The sequence below is a fragment of the Protomyctophum bolini genome (genome assembly GCF_963924005.1).
Source record: "Protomyctophum bolini genome assembly, chromosome: 1".
Classification (NCBI taxonomy): Eukaryota; Metazoa; Chordata; class Actinopteri; order Myctophiformes; family Myctophidae; genus Protomyctophum; species Protomyctophum bolini.
Genome location: NC_137862.1, coordinates 12,713,358 through 12,731,073, shown reverse-complemented (window position 1 = coordinate 12,731,073; position 17,716 = coordinate 12,713,358). Strand labels below are relative to the sequence as shown.

General features: G+C 42.0%; 1 protein-coding gene across 4 annotated transcripts in view; it reads right to left on the bottom strand.

Annotated features, from left to right (window-relative positions):
- neo1a (neogenin 1a) overlaps positions 1-17,716 on the bottom strand; it is a 180,999-nt gene that overhangs the window by 34,196 nt on the left and 129,087 nt on the right. For all 4 annotated transcript variants that reach the window (XM_080768351.1, XM_080768352.1, XM_080768353.1 and 1 more), the window contains exons 6-7: positions 15,605-15,759; positions 15,302-15,422 (exon numbers count right to left, since the gene is read on the bottom strand). In XM_080768351.1, the coding sequence (XP_080624477.1) occupies positions 15,302-15,422; positions 15,605-15,759 (276 nt within the window). The remainder of the gene's footprint in view (positions 1-15,301; positions 15,423-15,604; positions 15,760-17,716) is intronic.

Here is a 17,716-nt window from a genome sequence, read left to right as displayed (position 1 = left end):
ATAACAAGGTTAGTGTACAGTACATACAAATGATATAGGCTAAGTACTCGAAGAAACTGTCATTGGTGTATTAGTCTGTATTTTCGAGGAAACACCTCACATAACAAGAATGCCATTAGTAATTACTATAACCTTGTTTATCAAGAGCTGACCTTGCGTGTCCACCCACACCCTAGAAGAAAGAGTACTTCCAGCTCCATATTAATGCCATTGTGTGTGTGTGTGTGTGTGTGTGTGTGTGTGTGTGTGTGTGTGTGTGTGTGTGTGTGTGTGTGTGTGTGTGTGTGTGTGTGAGACAGTGTGTTCGTGTGTGGTCGCTATTTTCCACACAGAGCAGTAGACTGAAACATGATGTTTGTGCCACACAAACACTGCTAGAGGCTAAACTATTATGCCAATCTATTATCGCGCGCGCACACACACACACACACACACACACACACACACACACACACACACACACACACACACACACACACACACGAGGGTATCACAATACAACCATAACCAGCCTTATAAGATAAACACTGTCCTGATGCACTGTTATAAAACTGTAATGCAAGCTCGTACACATGCACACACCACTCAGGAAGACATCATGAGAACCACAAATGAAATACATCTGACATTTGTGTGCCCTCTTTGATGATTCCAATTTATATGTAGTAACAAGTATTTTGAGTTATTCGCCAAATAAATCATCATCACGTTAGGACGTTATTGACTGTCTGCTTGAGGTTTGACTACACAGCAAACACTGTCATATACTTACTCATGGAATGGAGTAAACAATACACATACTTACTCATGACATGGAGTAGTATTAAACAACACACAGACACCGGAAACTGTAATCTAAAGCCAGAGTTATACTTGGCTGTACATCTCATACATCTCATTCCAGTACATCTCTCATGTACTGGAAATAGCCGATCTACAAGCTCACAGCGTTGTGCTTGTACTGTAGATCAGCTATTTTCTGAGTACAGGGATAAATCAGGCTTAATAATACACCTGTGTGAACTGAGTGGTGCAGCCAAAAACTGTCGACCTGAAGACCAGGGTCTTCTCCTATGCACCTGCCTACCTATTGTACACCCAGGTAAGCAAAGCCTTTACGTTTGATGAAAAACTAAATGTGACAAAAAAAATCATAAAAATCAATCCCAGCACCACCGTTATATTTACAGTTGCACACAGGCCTGTGAGTTTCTCCTCTGTTTCCTAGCTGGCGCCCTGCCCTCTTCACCTCCATTTGACACGGCAAGTCCTGAGAGATTTGCAGCTCAGGTAGTGGGATTACATTTGTCAAAACCTGGGTCTTTAGCACACTGTGTGCGACATGGAAGGAATGAGTGAACACAGGGTGAGAAAAAGGAGCACAGTGAGAGACAGAAAGAGGTTCTGTGGAGCAGCAATAGCTCTAGGCAATATGCCAATATTGTGCTCGACACATCTTGCTATAATGATTTTGGTCAGTGGCGCAATTCTCCATCGGTGTGAATTTGTCCATCTGTACGCTATCCCATTGGAACTGTCACCAGCCCATTGTAAGTGTCAAAACAATGGCATGTTCTTGTACAGTCGTGTCTCACACACATTTGTGTCTAAAAATCCATCCGATGAAACATGGTGTGCTATGTATTCTATCATCTAAAATAATAATCTATATAAATGATCTATTATCCCTAAGAGGGTCCCAGCCCTCAGTGTGTTCCCCGAGAACTAAATAAAGGTTGAAATGAAATGAAAAAAATATGTACATAAAATAATGGTAGAAAGAGGCACTGGTTTGGCCATCGCTCTGCAGTTTACGCCAAGAAAAACAGAATGAGTGAAAGAGACACCTTGTCCACTATGGAGATCTGCCATGCAGGGCAGCTTTCTGTTCTCATGACAATCAGTCTTTTACTGCCAGGCCTGGGACAGTTACAGTAAGAAAGTGTTGGTGCCAAGTTCTATTCATAGCTGATTAATAGTGTCATTAGTCTCTGTGCCTTCGCTAATGAATGTCTGGCATTAAGCCTTAACGAGGTAGGTTATTCTACATCTGCATAATGCATTTGGGTAACCAATGTAAAAAAATAAAAATAAACAGTCAAGACAAAGAGATGCATGGCAAATCATTTATCTTAATAATAAAATAGAGAAAAACACGTTTCTGTACTCGCAATGATTGAAATAGCATTTATTTAAAGTTCTGATAAATCCCTCGCACTTAAAACGTTCTGCTTGTGCTGTTAACTACACACAGGCTAGTTTCCCCCTGCGTCCCAGCTAGACTAATCATAAAGTTCTGGCAAGTGATTTTTGTACTTGGCCTCAGCAGCCTCCCATCAGGAACTGTAGCTCACTTGCTGGCATTTTGCAACTCCACCGAGACAGCCTAGCTGTCCGGCTCCTTGACAGCATCACCTGCAGCACTGTAACTAGCCTTCCCAATTAAGGTATACTGTAGTCAGTGGACCATAGCCAGGTTCTTGCAATTTGTCCCCCATTAGAATTAAACTTAATTAGCTTTGATATTCTGCGTGGTTGGAAATTAGCATCTCTGTATAAGAGCTCGCCCTCTGTATAAGACCCTGTACACAGCTTGTGTTCTGTTATTGAGTAACCTCGCGTCACCAGGCTTTCCATCTCGGAGGAAAGCCTAGTCTGTGTTACAGATATCGCCACGTCATGTTGTAGTATTGTTTTGTAGTCATCAGGCAGGAATAATCATCTGGAACTTCCTCAAACCGGAATAACAACAATAAAAGCTCTCGTAGCCTGCGGCTTTTATTGAGAAAAATCGGTTTGAGGGAAAATGAAGTACCGGATGAAGTTCCGGATGAATGAAGTTCCGGATCATTCATGCCTGATGATTACAAAACAATACTACAACATGACGTAGGGATATCATCCTGATGACTACAAAACAATACTACAACATGACGTAGGGATATCATCCTGATGACTACAAAACAATACTACAACATGACGTAGCGATATTATCCTGATGACTACAAAACAATACTACAACATGACGTAGCGATATCATCCTGATGACTACAAAACAATACTACAACATGACGTAGGGATATCATCCTGATGACTACAAAACAATACTGCAACATGACGTAGGGATATCATCCTGATGACTACAAAACAATACTACAACATGACGTAGCGATATCATCCTGATGACTACAAAACAATACTACAACATGACGTAGCGATATCATCCTGATGACTACAAAACAATACTACAACATGACGTTGTAGTATCATCCGCTACCGACCGGATCATAAACCCGAAAAGGAATGCTGCGCAGGCTAGTTATTGAGGAGGACTGGAAATATTAAGAAACTCAAGTTAAGTTAATTATGGGCCTGGCCCAAAAACAATAACTACAGACATCCGGCGCTGTGGTTGACATGGATATGCCTGAAGTGGCTGTAATAAATATTCAGCAAGTGTTTTCACAAAAAGGGCTACTTGTTATAGTATATGATCAATTGTCGAGAGCAACATGATAATCACTCCATTTCCTTCTCCATAAGGTAATGTATGAGGAAGAAATTCAAGCATGCATAAAACAAAAATAGAAAAGTGGGACCGAACATCAATAAAGCTGGAAAGTACAAGAAACATTGAGCAGACCCGGCCATGAATTTAAAACCACACAAAAGATGTTTTGATTTGTTTCTTGGTTTTGTTTATACGTTTTCCGTCACTTTCCGGACTATGTTTATGCACAGTGTTCCTGTCTTGTTGTTGTGTACCGGTATGTTCTCCTGTATCGTGTTAAAGAAAAACAAACAAAGCAAAAGAAGAAAAAATAAATACTAAGCATTAGTGAAAAACTGTTATTTTCAGCCAGCTTACATACTATCTGATCATTTATGAGGCTTGGCAAACATATGACAGGTATATCAGTACGCCCCATCCCCACAATCCACGATATATATTGTCAGAGCTAGTCAAACCTCAGCTCAAACCTCAAATTGAGGCCTTAACTGACGTGATGATACAACAACTTAGTCCTGGGGTAAATCTAGGTTAAACCAATATCCAATAGAATGGGGTTAAACCCCTAGGCCTACTTTGTAGCTATTTAAAAAATAAAAAAGAAGAAAGAATAAAGAAAAGATGATAAGGACATGCCCAAAATAGGGATATTATTATTTTTAATATTTAACCAATGAAAAGTATTAACAAAGCTTGTGACTAAATAATAATTACATTGGATCCAGTGGAACAAAGGCTCTTTCATACGTGTCCTGAAAAATATTCTTTCAATAGTTTAAATCAACAATTGAGCAATTCATCTGTTCAACAAAATCAGCGAGTAGAAGGCATTCCTGTGAATGTGTGTGTTTTGTGGTAGCATCCTTGGCCCTGTCTTATAAAGCTCTGGGCAATTTGAATTTCGGTAATGTGGCTCGCATCAAAAAGTATTTGAAGATCCCTGCTCTATGGGATTAAACTCCCTAGGCAGAGTGTTAGCATGTAACACATCCTGATAACACACGAGGATACACAAAACACACACGAAACACTACAACACAGAAAACCTACACTCAACTCAGTTCAAATGAACACAGCATAAAGAGAACATATGCCCTCTATGAATGGAATAGGCTTCATAAATAATTAACATAGTGGCTGCTGTGTGCATATTTATACAGGGTCCCCATGTCACGTGTGTGTGTGTGTGTGTGTGTGTGTGTGTGCGCGCGTACATGAAACATGTACTCCCAGTCCCTTGATCCAACGAAAGCACACACACACACACACACACACACACACACACACACACACACACACACACAGATGTTGGGAGCACCAGCTGCTCAATATGTAAAGAAAGATGTGGGAAGTCATGTATGTACACCATAAACATCATATTCATCACATGTTGAACATGTCATGTTCCACATGCTGACTGGCTAACGGAAACCAGGTGTCTTATGCTCAGCTTTCAGACAGATAAAAAAAAAACAGGTATCAGTGGTGGACTACTAGGGTAAATACTCATTCAAGTATTCAAAATAGCAGATCTATGAGCTGAACTTGTAAATCGTCTATTTTCACTATATTTCGGGTTCATCCCACAATATATATTATTTGTAAGTTTGTACCTTCCTAAAAATTTAGTGGAGTCAAAAGTACAATAAAAGTCATCAGCTTGAAACACATAAAAACAAATACTCCAAACATGTTCTTAAGTACTGCACAGTATTCAAGTAAATGTACTTAGTTACGCTTACTACTGTATGTACTAGTAAGTACACATCTAAACTATTCTAAAAGAACGAATCAAGCTGGAAAATTGCAGTTGATTACGAGTCACGGTGTGTGTGTGTGTGAGAGAGAGAGAGAGAGAGAGAGAGAGAGAGAGAGAGAGAGAGAGAGAGAGAGAGAGAGAGAGAGAGAGAGAGAGAGAGAGAGAGAGAGAAGAGAGAGAGAGAGAGAGAGAGAGAGAGAGAGAGAGAGAGAGGGAGAGAGAGAGAGGAGAGAGAGAGAGAGAGAGAGAGAGAGAGAGAGAGTGTGTGTCAGTGAGGGGGGTACAGAATGTGTGTGTGTGTACTGTATACACATAATATTTCGAGCATGATGTGTGGGGACTTTTACTCAACCACCCGGAGAGGAACTAAAAGGTCAAATGTGTGGAAGTGCGGAGGAGACGTCAGGAAAGCAGTGCCATTATAATCTGACTTCACCTAGCTAGCTCACTAACCACCTGGGGTTAGAACAGAGGAGGGGCGACGGATATATCCCAAGGCTAGCAAGTCAGTGGGTTTACCCCTAAGTTTACCCATGCACCACCAACCATGAAGCTTGCCTGCTAGTGAACTTTCTAGGAATGAATCATCCATGTTGGGGCTTGGGGACTGAACCCATGGGGGGGGGGGGGGGGGGGGAGAGTTGCCTGCTGCAGGAAGCGATATGGAATGAAATGTGTTGTTTTTGTGCTACATATCGCTTCCAGTTAAATAAAGCCATGAAAGTGTACCCAGGGGGCTATCCTGTGTCCAAAAAACAGCAGATACAAATCCTGTATGTGTGTGATTGAAGTGGGTATGTGGATATCGTAATTGAGGGCGTTTGCTACTGAAATGTATGGGGGGTCGGGGGAAAGATAGGTCACACCCACACCCACACACGGTCAAACTAAAGTGGCTCTGACAACAATGCTGAACTCCGGAGAGCAGCAGGTGCATTGACGCAGGACTGTCTGGGCTATTTTAAGCCATCGTTTATCTTTCCACTGCAAAACGCCGGTAGATTGGGAACTGTTGTGGCTCATTTTCAAATGTTAGGTTAGCGCTTAGAGGCCAGATCTACACAGCAAAGCACTTCACCATGAGAGTCAATGCAATCTACAGGAATCCCATGCTGCGATAGCACCGCACACACGATACACGTCGCACACACGATACACGTCGCGCGCAATGCACACGCGAGCATGCACACGCACGCGCACAACGCACGTGCACACGCACACACACACACACACACACACACAGCGAGACAATGTACAATCGAAACGTTTTAATGGCTATGTAAACAGTTTGGTCAGTGGAGACAGATTTTAGCTCTTCACAATCAATTTTGGGTGCATTCCCTCAGATCAGCCACCTACAGCTCCCAGAGGGCACACCCTCACTAAACACTGTATGGAGTGCATGCACATGCTATGCTTGGGAAGATAAGATAGATGGACTCTCTCTCTACTCAGCAGGCAGAACACATTGGCATTTAGTGTTATTAACAATTTCTGGCCTCCCGTATTTTTTCATGATAACATTAAATCCTTAATGTGATCCCACTGGTGTAAATACAATACCTGCATAATCCCTTTGCAAATCTTGTTAATCAAATGAATATTTAAAGTTGCAACATTGTGCAAATGCCAGTAAAATAATAAATGACATCGGCAGCCAGAGCCAGCCGGCGGGCTCCTTGTTGATGTGCCGTTTTCAGTTATAAGCCTCTCTTGGGTAATAATATGCTAGCAAATCAGTTTTCAGCTTATTTGTCTCTTTCAGCTAATGAATAGAAGTGGTATAATATTCCATCAAAGTTATCTTGTGTTCATTGTGACACTGTGTAAGCCCCTTCTGGTGAACAAAGCATGTTTTCTTGTTGAAAAGTAGTGTAATGGGTCTTTCAGGACATTTATCGTCTCCACCAGCCGAAAGCATGGGGAGAGTATGTTTTGCACTCCGTCCGTCCATCCATGTGTGTGTGTGTGTGTGTGTGTGTGTGTGTGTGTGTGTGTGTGTGTCCGTGTATGTTGCCTGTCGGTACCGTCAGGAGAGACCAGATGTTAGTTGACTAACGTGGATTAGCAATGGCTAAGAAGAAAAATTACACACACTTACGGTAACTACACATCTAAAGAAAATGTGGATTTATTATTTCATTCATAAGCTGTCCACATTCCGCAAGTCCACAATGATTGACTGGTCTGGTTTCAACGTGCATGGCATTCATGTTGTTGACCATGCAGTGGCGCTGCAGGCTGCAGCATCACCGACAGCGAACTACACTCTTAATAATAACGGCATTTGGTCATTTCGGGTACTCGGGTAATGGTTCTCATATTCATTATCATAGGCGGTTCCGTTCTGGCTGCGGTTCCGACACGATTGGTTCAGTTCGGAGGCAAGAATTCTAAAAATAGCAGCGGGTCAATTCGGATTCAAATTGGACCCGTCAAGACCTCTAATGCAGTGTCTGATTGCGGTGAAACTGTGCACCCATATTCCCAATAGGCTGAGGAAGAAATGCCACATTTTTTCAAATCAGCCTCATGGTGGCGCCATAAGAGGACAAGTCTCGTAATTTACATACAGTAACTGTACTGATCTGTGTAAAAACTTCTGGCCTGCATTTTTCAATTCTTCAACACTTTTTTAATATTAGTCCTTCAGAGTTTATTATCCAAATATCAATCTTGGTAGAGACCTGTGCCCCGAGGGGCACTACTGTACTTCTAGTTTGTGTTGTTTCATCTTTGTACATTGCCAGGTTTACCACTTCAACTCTATAGTTAGTTGACCGTATTACTAAGGGCTCTACTATACTAGGCCCCCTCCCATTGTCATTCTACACTAAATATAGATCTACAAGCTCACAATGTTGCGCGTTGCCGAGTTGAAGACAGAGGTTGTCAACTACTACAGCATCCTCGCAGACCGTCCAACTCTATAGAGACAACAGGTGGCACTGCGCTAAAAACTAAATGAAATCATGAGACCCAAGGCAATAGCCCGGTCTGCCATGTGGAATTTCTACCTAATCTGTGTGTGCGCTGTGTGTGTGTGTGTGTGTGCCAACATGTTTAACTGTCACATTTGAATAGAGGTAGACTACTGTACCCTAGAAACAGAAGATAAAGCAGGCTGTATCCCTTATGTGAACACGAGCTTTTATTAGTACAGATTTTTAAGCAGGCTATATTTTCACCTTTTGGGTCAAACATGGAACAATGGTGGTGCTCCATTTTACAGTCTGTTGTCCTGATGATACTATTGTGTGACAGAAGCAGGGCGTGACAGTGCTCTCACTGGGCCGGGCCTGATTCACTAAGGAAATGTACACCCAGGTGTAAATAAAGTGACCAAAGGAGTGTTTATTTTTAACAACTTGTAGATCATCTTATTTTGGCAGTTGGATATAGCCTTCTCTCATATGAAGAATGAGAAAGAAGTAATTTATTTATTTAAGTTCAACCTCAAGACTAATACAACTTGGCAAGAATATTATAAAAGCCATTTCTATTGAACAATTGCTCACTCACCTTTGCAGAGGTGTATATATATCTGGTATGATTTTTTATCAGAGCTTATGAGGGGAGATCCCATAAGATTAATATCATATCAATGTTTCGACAGATGTTGGGCACATACATATTTTATTTGTGGTTTGGGAATAATAATTGATTCAGCATGAAGACTAAAGCATTCTAAATACATATACGCACCCTCAAAGTTGACGTGAGAATGGGCATAAAAGAATCATGAATCCCACAATGTAATGTAGGAAATCCCGGTATGCTCAGAATATGAGCATAAATTGCTTAATGAATCGGGCCCATAGTCTATTTACAGCGTTGACATTTTGGTACATTCAGTATGTATGTAAAATTGTAAATGTATTATGTATTCTGCAAATGAATGTGCACTTCCCTTCGTTTTCTAAGAGATCCAACGTTGATCTTCAGCAGCATAAACTAATTTGCAAAATGAAGATTAGGGTGAGGGCTGTTATAATTCCCCAAATTAATTGATTTGCAAATTGTATAAATCCACTTCTCCCCATCCCACCCCTGATACACCACTCTGTCAAGCATAATGATTGGGTATGCCATAGATTTCAACCGTCAGAACCGTCACTCCTGACACCTGCCTGCACACATATGCGTCACACACACACAGAATGTGAAAGAGGGTGGAGGAGGATTTGGTGGTGGTGGGAGCTTTCGGGCGGGGATTGAGCAGGTAATGGTCTTCTCTCAGTGGGGGCCTGGTGCCTCTGCTGGGAGGGGATGACAGTACTATTCTGTTAGCTGCCAGCAGACTGGGGAGAAGGAAGAGTAATTGTAGCCCTGGATAAGGCACCACGATGATGAGCCATTCCAGGGTGGGGGTTGGGGGTTAACAGGGAGGCTGGGGCACACAGGATAGAGTGCTGTACATCCATTTCACACTGGCAGGTTTTCATTTTAAAACTAATTAACAGACCTAGACTATGCGGATGATATCTGCCTACTATCTGGACGTGTAGAGTAGAAGCTGTTGATCAGAGTGAAGACAGAGTGGGCCAAATTCAGTCTTTGGCTAAATGCAAAGTAAACCAATGTTGTCAACTGCTTCAAAATCCTCCCAGATTGTCCAATTCTGACAACAGCAGGAGGCACTGCACTCAAAGGACTCAATTACTTGAAATACAGACAGTACCGCATGGGCTCATGGGCCAACATTCATAATGCTGGACCCAGCCTAGCCCGCAGAAGTCCCTGGATGGATTGGGTGCTACGCCAGAATGCATGTATTACTAATTAACATGTACCAGAATGAGCACATTAGTATCTGTATGGAGGTTACCAGGGGCGATTGACATGGTGGCATTCAGGAGAATGAGGCTGTCAGACACCGGGCGCACCTACAGTAGCTTGCAAACTGGTGCTGTGGGAGATAATAAACGGCCATCGATCATGAGGTCGATGGCTGCTTATTACATTAACATACATGTACGTACTAAACAAAATATGCAGGGCTAGAAAGTACTGGGAGGATTGGGATGATGGGAAACACAGTTGGTAGGGCTTATCCGCCCTAGAGATGATTAAAATGAAAACAATATCTGTGAGTGTTTCAGAAATCCTTTCCGTCCATACTACACACCTGAAAACATTACAGCCATTTGCCAACAACGTCCATGAAACAATACTTGTAGACACATGACAATTTAAATTTAGTGAGGGTTATTTGAACTATTTAGAAAATGCAAGACATTGGACAGTTTACAGTAGGCTTGTCTCTAAATGGACATAGGGTCATGTGGGGACGTAACAAATCAGGGAAGGATACAACGTGACTGATATGACCCAACAAGTAAGCCATGTCCAATTGTCCATATCATAATTTTCAAAAGTCTCTGCTCCATGCCTGCCTAGACAATGCCATGCCAGGCCAGAGTTTTCAATGCTAAACAAGGTTAGCAGTGCCAGTATTTTAGAAAGTCCACATTTTAGGGGTTTGAAAAGTAGTGTAGCAAAAGTGATTATTTAAAACGTTTGTACAGCTCAAATAAAATATTTTCACCCAATATTTTTCAAATCCATACCAAAGCAGGGAATTCAAGCTGACAGGTCAAAAAGAAAATAAACACAACCATTTATGTATTGGAACAATCTTTTTTCTTTCTTTTTGAGTGGTGCAACCACTCCCTTACGGAGCTATATGTGTGTGGGTGGGTGAGCACGAAAACAGCATGGTTGTTTTTCACCACCTGTGCGCAACCTAACAAACACACACGCACATACAGTATTAACACAATCCATGCCAGTACACTGGTACAATAGAAACGCAGACCAGTGGCAGGCGTTACAATTGTAAAAAAAACGTCCTGGCACAGGGGGTTATAGTGCTTAAAACGTAACCTGTTGTTCCTTGGCTTGGATTGGGTTAACTGTATATGGTGATTTCGGGTGTGCCAGCTCACCGGATTCTGGTCTGGAGCCCCCCCCTCAGCCAGGACTTAAGCAGTTCAAGTGCTTCCAGCTTTTACAGCTAGGGAGAGCTTTCCAGTTCTACAGTGATGCTCAAAGCTTTGGCACCACAAAATGTCAACACATCATTAATGTGTGCTGGGAGAAGAGCGAACGGAGGCAGAGGGGAAAGGCAGAGTGACGTGCAGTCACATGCTCGCACTACAGCATATTGAAGGGGCAAAAATAAGCTTTCACATGCAAATGAAATCTCTTGAATGAACGACAGCAGGAAAAAGACAAATAAATAAATTCACTGGGCTCATTCTATCCATTTCAGACTGCAGTTTGAGAATCCATGTAAATCCAGCTGTATTTCTCAGCTTGCTGTCATTGACCAATGGGTACTTTGCTCAATCTCAAAGTCTGTCATGTGCTGTAGTTGCAAATAGCAATTGATATATCAAACATAAAGCAATATGACATAAACAAGTGACAAGCCTCCCCATACACAAGTTTTATCATAGTTCATTCATAACCTTTTCAAAAACAATATTATGAGGTTGAGATCGCATTTTGAGCTGAAGGACAACCACTATGGATTTTCAGAAGAATGAGCAGGGCTAGTGGCAGGGCTACAGTGTGTTGTCTAATCTAATCACTTGCAGCGCACTGGCAGTCAGACACCTGCTTAAAAGAAGAGAAGGCGACAGACTAGACACTTCCAGGAGACAATAAGAGTGAAAGTGGCAGCTTCACACTAACTGCCATTGGCTCGACTTGTATATTGCATAATTAGGTCTCCTTGAGGTCCAGCTTTGGCTTTTGTGATCCCATTTACCTACATCTGTTTGTAACTAGCTGACCCACATTGCACATGTCTGTGGAATGTCCAAGAAAATAGCTATGGACTGCAATTTGAGGTCTATTTTTGAACTGCCAAGATTAAGATTTAAGATGTGAGATGTGACACACACACACACACACACACACACACACACACACACACACACACACACACACACACACACACACACACACACACACACACACACACACACACACACACACACACACACACACACACACACACACACACACACACGCACACACACGCACGCACACTGCAGCACTGAGATTTCTTGGCATTGAAAGCAGTGCAATCCAGAGTTCAACACATCTGATAAGAGCACACGTTCCCAACTGCCAATACTATAAGAGAAAACAGCTGGCCTCCTTACAATCAACCACACACAGGAATGAACAGAAAAGCTACATTTGAGTAAAGCTGGTAGTTTCAACAAGCAAAGATCAAGACCACTAATAGGGATGGGACTATAATCCTTATTATCATTTATCGCTATAAGAAACCATCTCACAATAATCGTACCGTGGAGATTTTAATGCATAGTGAAATTGTCCTCCGTCATACACTAAATAGTTTGTTGAGCTGAAAATTAAAAAAATAATAATTAAACCCTGTTCTTGATTAAATGGACCGGTGAGGATCGAGCACATTTAGGCCCGCTCTACACAAATTCACCAAAAATAGCCGATCTACAAGCTCAGCTTTTTTGGCGAACATTCCCCCAGAATAGGGATGCTTGGGGTTATAGTGGTTAACAAAAGTGACATTTTAAGTCTTAAGCATATTTTTATTATCACAATTATTTTTGCCACAATAATCGTAATTTTGATATCGTCCCACGACCAACCCCTAACCACTAATGAATGCTGGAGTTGGTGTTTAGATAACAGTTACCTATTGATCTTCCTGTTTGGTGCAGACAGCTTTATCTCTGTGGCAAGTCTCTGGCTTATCTGCCCCACTGTGAAACAGCAGACATTCAGAGGGGCTTTTCGTTGCCCTACCAGTCCATATTTAAGAGGGACACCTGACCAAGGGGGTCCACACAGGGGCAGGAGAGTGGAGGGTTCATTATGTGTGCCTGGTTGTAAAAAAAAAAGAGCCTTGCTCTGGACAGCTAAATTGGCCCTGGGCCCAGTGGGCTGCACTAAGAAAGGGGCAGTGAGCAGGTGGCTATGAAAGATGAGAACGAAACCGAGGGATGAAGAAAGGAGAAAGGTGGCAGATGGCTACGGCTGTGTGTGTCAGTAACCTGCAGCACAGGTGATGAGAAAATAAATGGTCAGAACCGATCTCGTGACTCGTGAGAGCTACAACTCAGCTTTCAATCAGAGTCAGAATCTCATAAACAGTCAAATCCTCAGTTTTAATTGAATTCTGATTCCTGTAATTGGGCAGCACCGGCCGGCAGTAGAATCAGCGTTAGCTTAGCTTGTTTTCATGTTTTCTAAGATCCTAAACACACCAGATTATCTCATTTTGAGCAGAATTAAGGACAAATAAGCGGATCTGTATATATACAGGCTGTGAGTAAAAGCAAAAATAAAATAAATTTAAATAAAATATTATTTTTAATTACTGGATTAAATTAAATTAAAGAAAGACGCGTTCCCTCCTTCTGGCAAAGGTGGGTTGTGGAGAGAAGAACGGGTTCCCGTGTTCTTGGCATACTTTGTGTTAACACTGAGACTTTTACTGTGTCATAGAGGTGTCCACAACACTTTCCTTCCTCTAAAAAACTATAGGCATAATTTATATAAATTGGTAGCGTTTGTGTAAAGTAAAAGAATAATCATGATAAAATATTCTTAAAGGAGTGGCTCTTATTGATATTCTACAGTCAATCATGATAGGATTAGCATTCATCATATACAGTACATCCACTGCTGGGACAGATGCACATATAAAAACATATTTTGGTGATATTAAGAGATTATACAGAGATTCATGTCTTTGAAGTGCTGCTGGGGGCAGATGGGCCTTAGTAATGTATACTATTTATCTTTACTTCAGAGGGAAGGGAAAAATAAATGAGTGAGAAAATAGCTCACCACTGAGCCCTTATCCACAGTGTCTGAATGAAATACATGATGCTGTTCAGAAGGTCATAATTATTTCTGACTTAGTGCCCAGCAAAGGGAGGTGAATACAGATGGGGGGGGGGGTCCTGGTTAGAAAGGCCTCCTAAATATGCTAATCCGGTAGCCACCTGCTTGGAATTGAGGGGGTTCACACCGCAATTCAACTGTCTCCCCTTCATAAAATATAGACCTTTTTACAGTGGACACTGAATGAATAAGCGGTTTTCAAGAGAAAGAGAAATAAGCATTTATTTTCATAATCAGAAAGCAGTGCAGCGCAACGTAACTTCAACTGCTTAAATCTGCCTCTTTTTTAAATTATTTTTATTCTTTCTTTATTCGGATCTCCATTAGCTTCCACAAAGTGGTCGCTAGTCTTCCTGGGGTCAACGCCTCTGTACCAAACTCAAGTTTTGGTGCCAAAATTATGTTTTTCAAACTTTCTCTTTGCTTCTACTCCACTCTCACTCTAGACTTTGACAGTGTTTGCATATTTTCACACTCGTAACCTGTCGTTGATGTTAGCTTTGATGTAGCTGCGCAGCACTCCACTTTGGGAATACACACACAAACCTTGCCTTTGGCATTCAAAAAAGCTAATAAAGGAATGTGACTTGAGTCCGTTATATTCTGCTAGCTCTATCTGTGTGTGTGTGTGTGTGTGTGTGTGTGTGTGTGTGTGTGTGTGTGTGTGTGTGTGTGTGTGTGTGTGTGTGGGTGGGGGGGGGGGGGGGGGTGTTCAAAGTCAAGTATACCACTTGAAGAAAACAAAAAAAGACTGTTCTTTGTGTGGTTAGATCAAGATGCTTTCTGAAGTTCTTAGATCTCATTGGCAGCGCACTGTAAAGCTAGATGTGGAATTGGACAGCGTGCATAGCAAAACACATGACCACCAATGTCTACTTAATTTCCTCTCGTGTTCTACATAAAACCCAACCACAGGTCCATTCCACTGACTATGCTATCGACTGCGAGTCCTCCTCACTCAGTCCCCTTCAAAGATGGTGTGCAGGGGAGCTCTCTTACGTTCCCCTCAGGGGTCGACACCAAACAAGCTGTTGACCACTGAAGGGTCCGTGAAGAGCAGTGAGTGACGATACATAGCTCAGTGGAATGAAACCTGGCCTCCCGTGATGACCACCACGTACCGTGCTCCAAGATGATCAGCTGGGCACTGGACTGGATGTTGCCTGCATCATTCTCAGCCAGGCACTGGTAGAAGCCCTCGTCTGACTTTACAAGACCCAGCACCTGCAGATTGTGCTCCTTCTAATGGAGGTGAAAGGATGATGGTGGAAGAAATGGGGGGAGAGAAAGCAGGAACAAAATAAGCTAGGAAAAAACTGAAAAGCCAAAGACAGTTGTAAAGAATATCACTAATAAAGATACTGTGTGTGTGTGTGTGTGTGTGTGTGTGTGTGTGTGTACTGTATTTATGTCGGTAATCTTACAATTATTTTGAAGTAGTCACTGGGGATCACAGCATCTCCGTTCTTCACCCATTTGACGGTAGGAGCCGGGGAACCAGTGACCTCACACTCAAAGATGATGTCCATGGACTCACGGGCGTAAATGTTGGCCGGCCGCTTCACAAACTCGGGAGGAACTGTAAAAGGGAAACGGTGAAAAAGGATCGAGAGACATTTACTATGATTACATACTACTATTCTCGATACGTATCGACATTCGATATAGTGTGCGCGCGCGCGCACACACACACACACACACACACACACACACACACACACACACAAAAACTATTGCTAAATGGCACCAAAACTAAAGCTATGTTGTTCACTCCACAAGCTATTTCAGCTCAAATGAGCATCTCCACTCTCGATGGAACTCCCATTGAGTGGGTGGAACGCTACAAATACCTTGGCTTTTGGTTGGATAAACACCTTAACTTCAAATTTCATATTGATTCCTTGTGCAAAAAGCTTAAATTCACTCTGGGTTGCTTGTTTTGCTTGTTCAGCTCGTAAAAAACTGGTCATTGGTCTCTTTCTGTCCCAATTGGATTATGGTGATACCATTTATAGGTTTGCCTGCTCCAAATTGGATCCCTTGTACCATGCTGCATTGAGATTCATAACAAATGCACCTTTCAGAACACATTACTGCACGTTGTATGCTGCATTCGGTTGGTTCTCATTGGCAGCTTGCAGGCTTCAGCATTGGAATATTTTCATTTATAAAGCCATTCTGGTTGACCTGCCGTCTTACATTTCATCCAAATTCGACCTGGTCCAAAACGGCCTAAACCTCAGGTCAAATGCTTGGCTGCGGTGTGTAGTAGCAGCATTCAAATCCGAGGGGGGTAAAAAATGTCTGGCCTTCTTTGGCCCTTGGTCGTGGAATGATCTACAGTCCAGACTAAAATTGGCTTTGAAAGTTCCCTTGAGAAGTTTCAAAAGGATCATCATTGATGTACAATCCAGTCTGCACATGTTTGGATATGTACTAGCCTATGTTCATGCCTATATATTTATTATATCGGCTCAGATCGTGTAGATTGTGTATATGGTGTATTTTGCCCTGCTACTAAAAAGTAGGACAGGTGACTATTTATGCATAGGTACTTTAAGGTGTATTATGGATGTTGTATTTGCTGGTTCAAAATGTAACATTGACGATGTGGTATTGAAGTGTAATTTTTATTTCTGCCTCTTGGCCAGTTCCCACTTGTAAAAGAGACTGTATACAATGAGATTGTATTGGTTAAATAAAATAAAAAACACACACAGACACACACACACACACACACACACACACACACACACACACACACACACACACAGCGGTCCGCAGGGGAGTGGAGTTAAGAGCAAGACCGCTGTAGTGTTGTGTCGCACGTCTCTCTCTGCTTTAATTTCAGTTCACTATGGCCAGTGGCCACTGCTTAAGTCAGCGATGATGATGATGATGATAGGCTACTAGTAGTGTAAACAAACAGAAGAATCGGAAAACCGTCCCGCTTCCTTCGAGTCAAAAGTGTGGACATATTTTGGCTTCCCACTGTCCAGTCACACAACGCATCGTTTACAAAACGACTACGATATCCCACAGCCTGGCAAAACGACAAATATGACGTTATATGAGCCAGCTGAGCATACAGTAAGATGCTCAGCTGGCTCATATAATGTCTCTTGGACTTTGTGATGCCTGCTAATATTATTAGCAGGCATCACAAAGTCAAAGAGATCTGTCCAAAGATGACACAGCCAACAATTCCAGGCTCGTTTAGAGCAAACTCCCACATAATTCCACACATGCTAAAGACATTTCCACTGTGATGTTGTTGAACAAAGCTTGTCGTGCCTCCCGGGAATTGTTGATGTTTCAATTGTGCCTTTACACATTCTATATTACGGTAGAGATATAGGAAGAGACATGCAACCCCTTTCAGTGGTGGAAAACGCTGGGTTTAAACATTTGATAAGCGTTCAAGATGACAGTTTCCTGAAAAAGCTATGTTTCTATGTCAATCGTTCTTCGATTTAAAAAAAAATAGCAGACCTACAAGCTTGTAGATCTGCTATTTTCCAATAGCTAAAGCATAA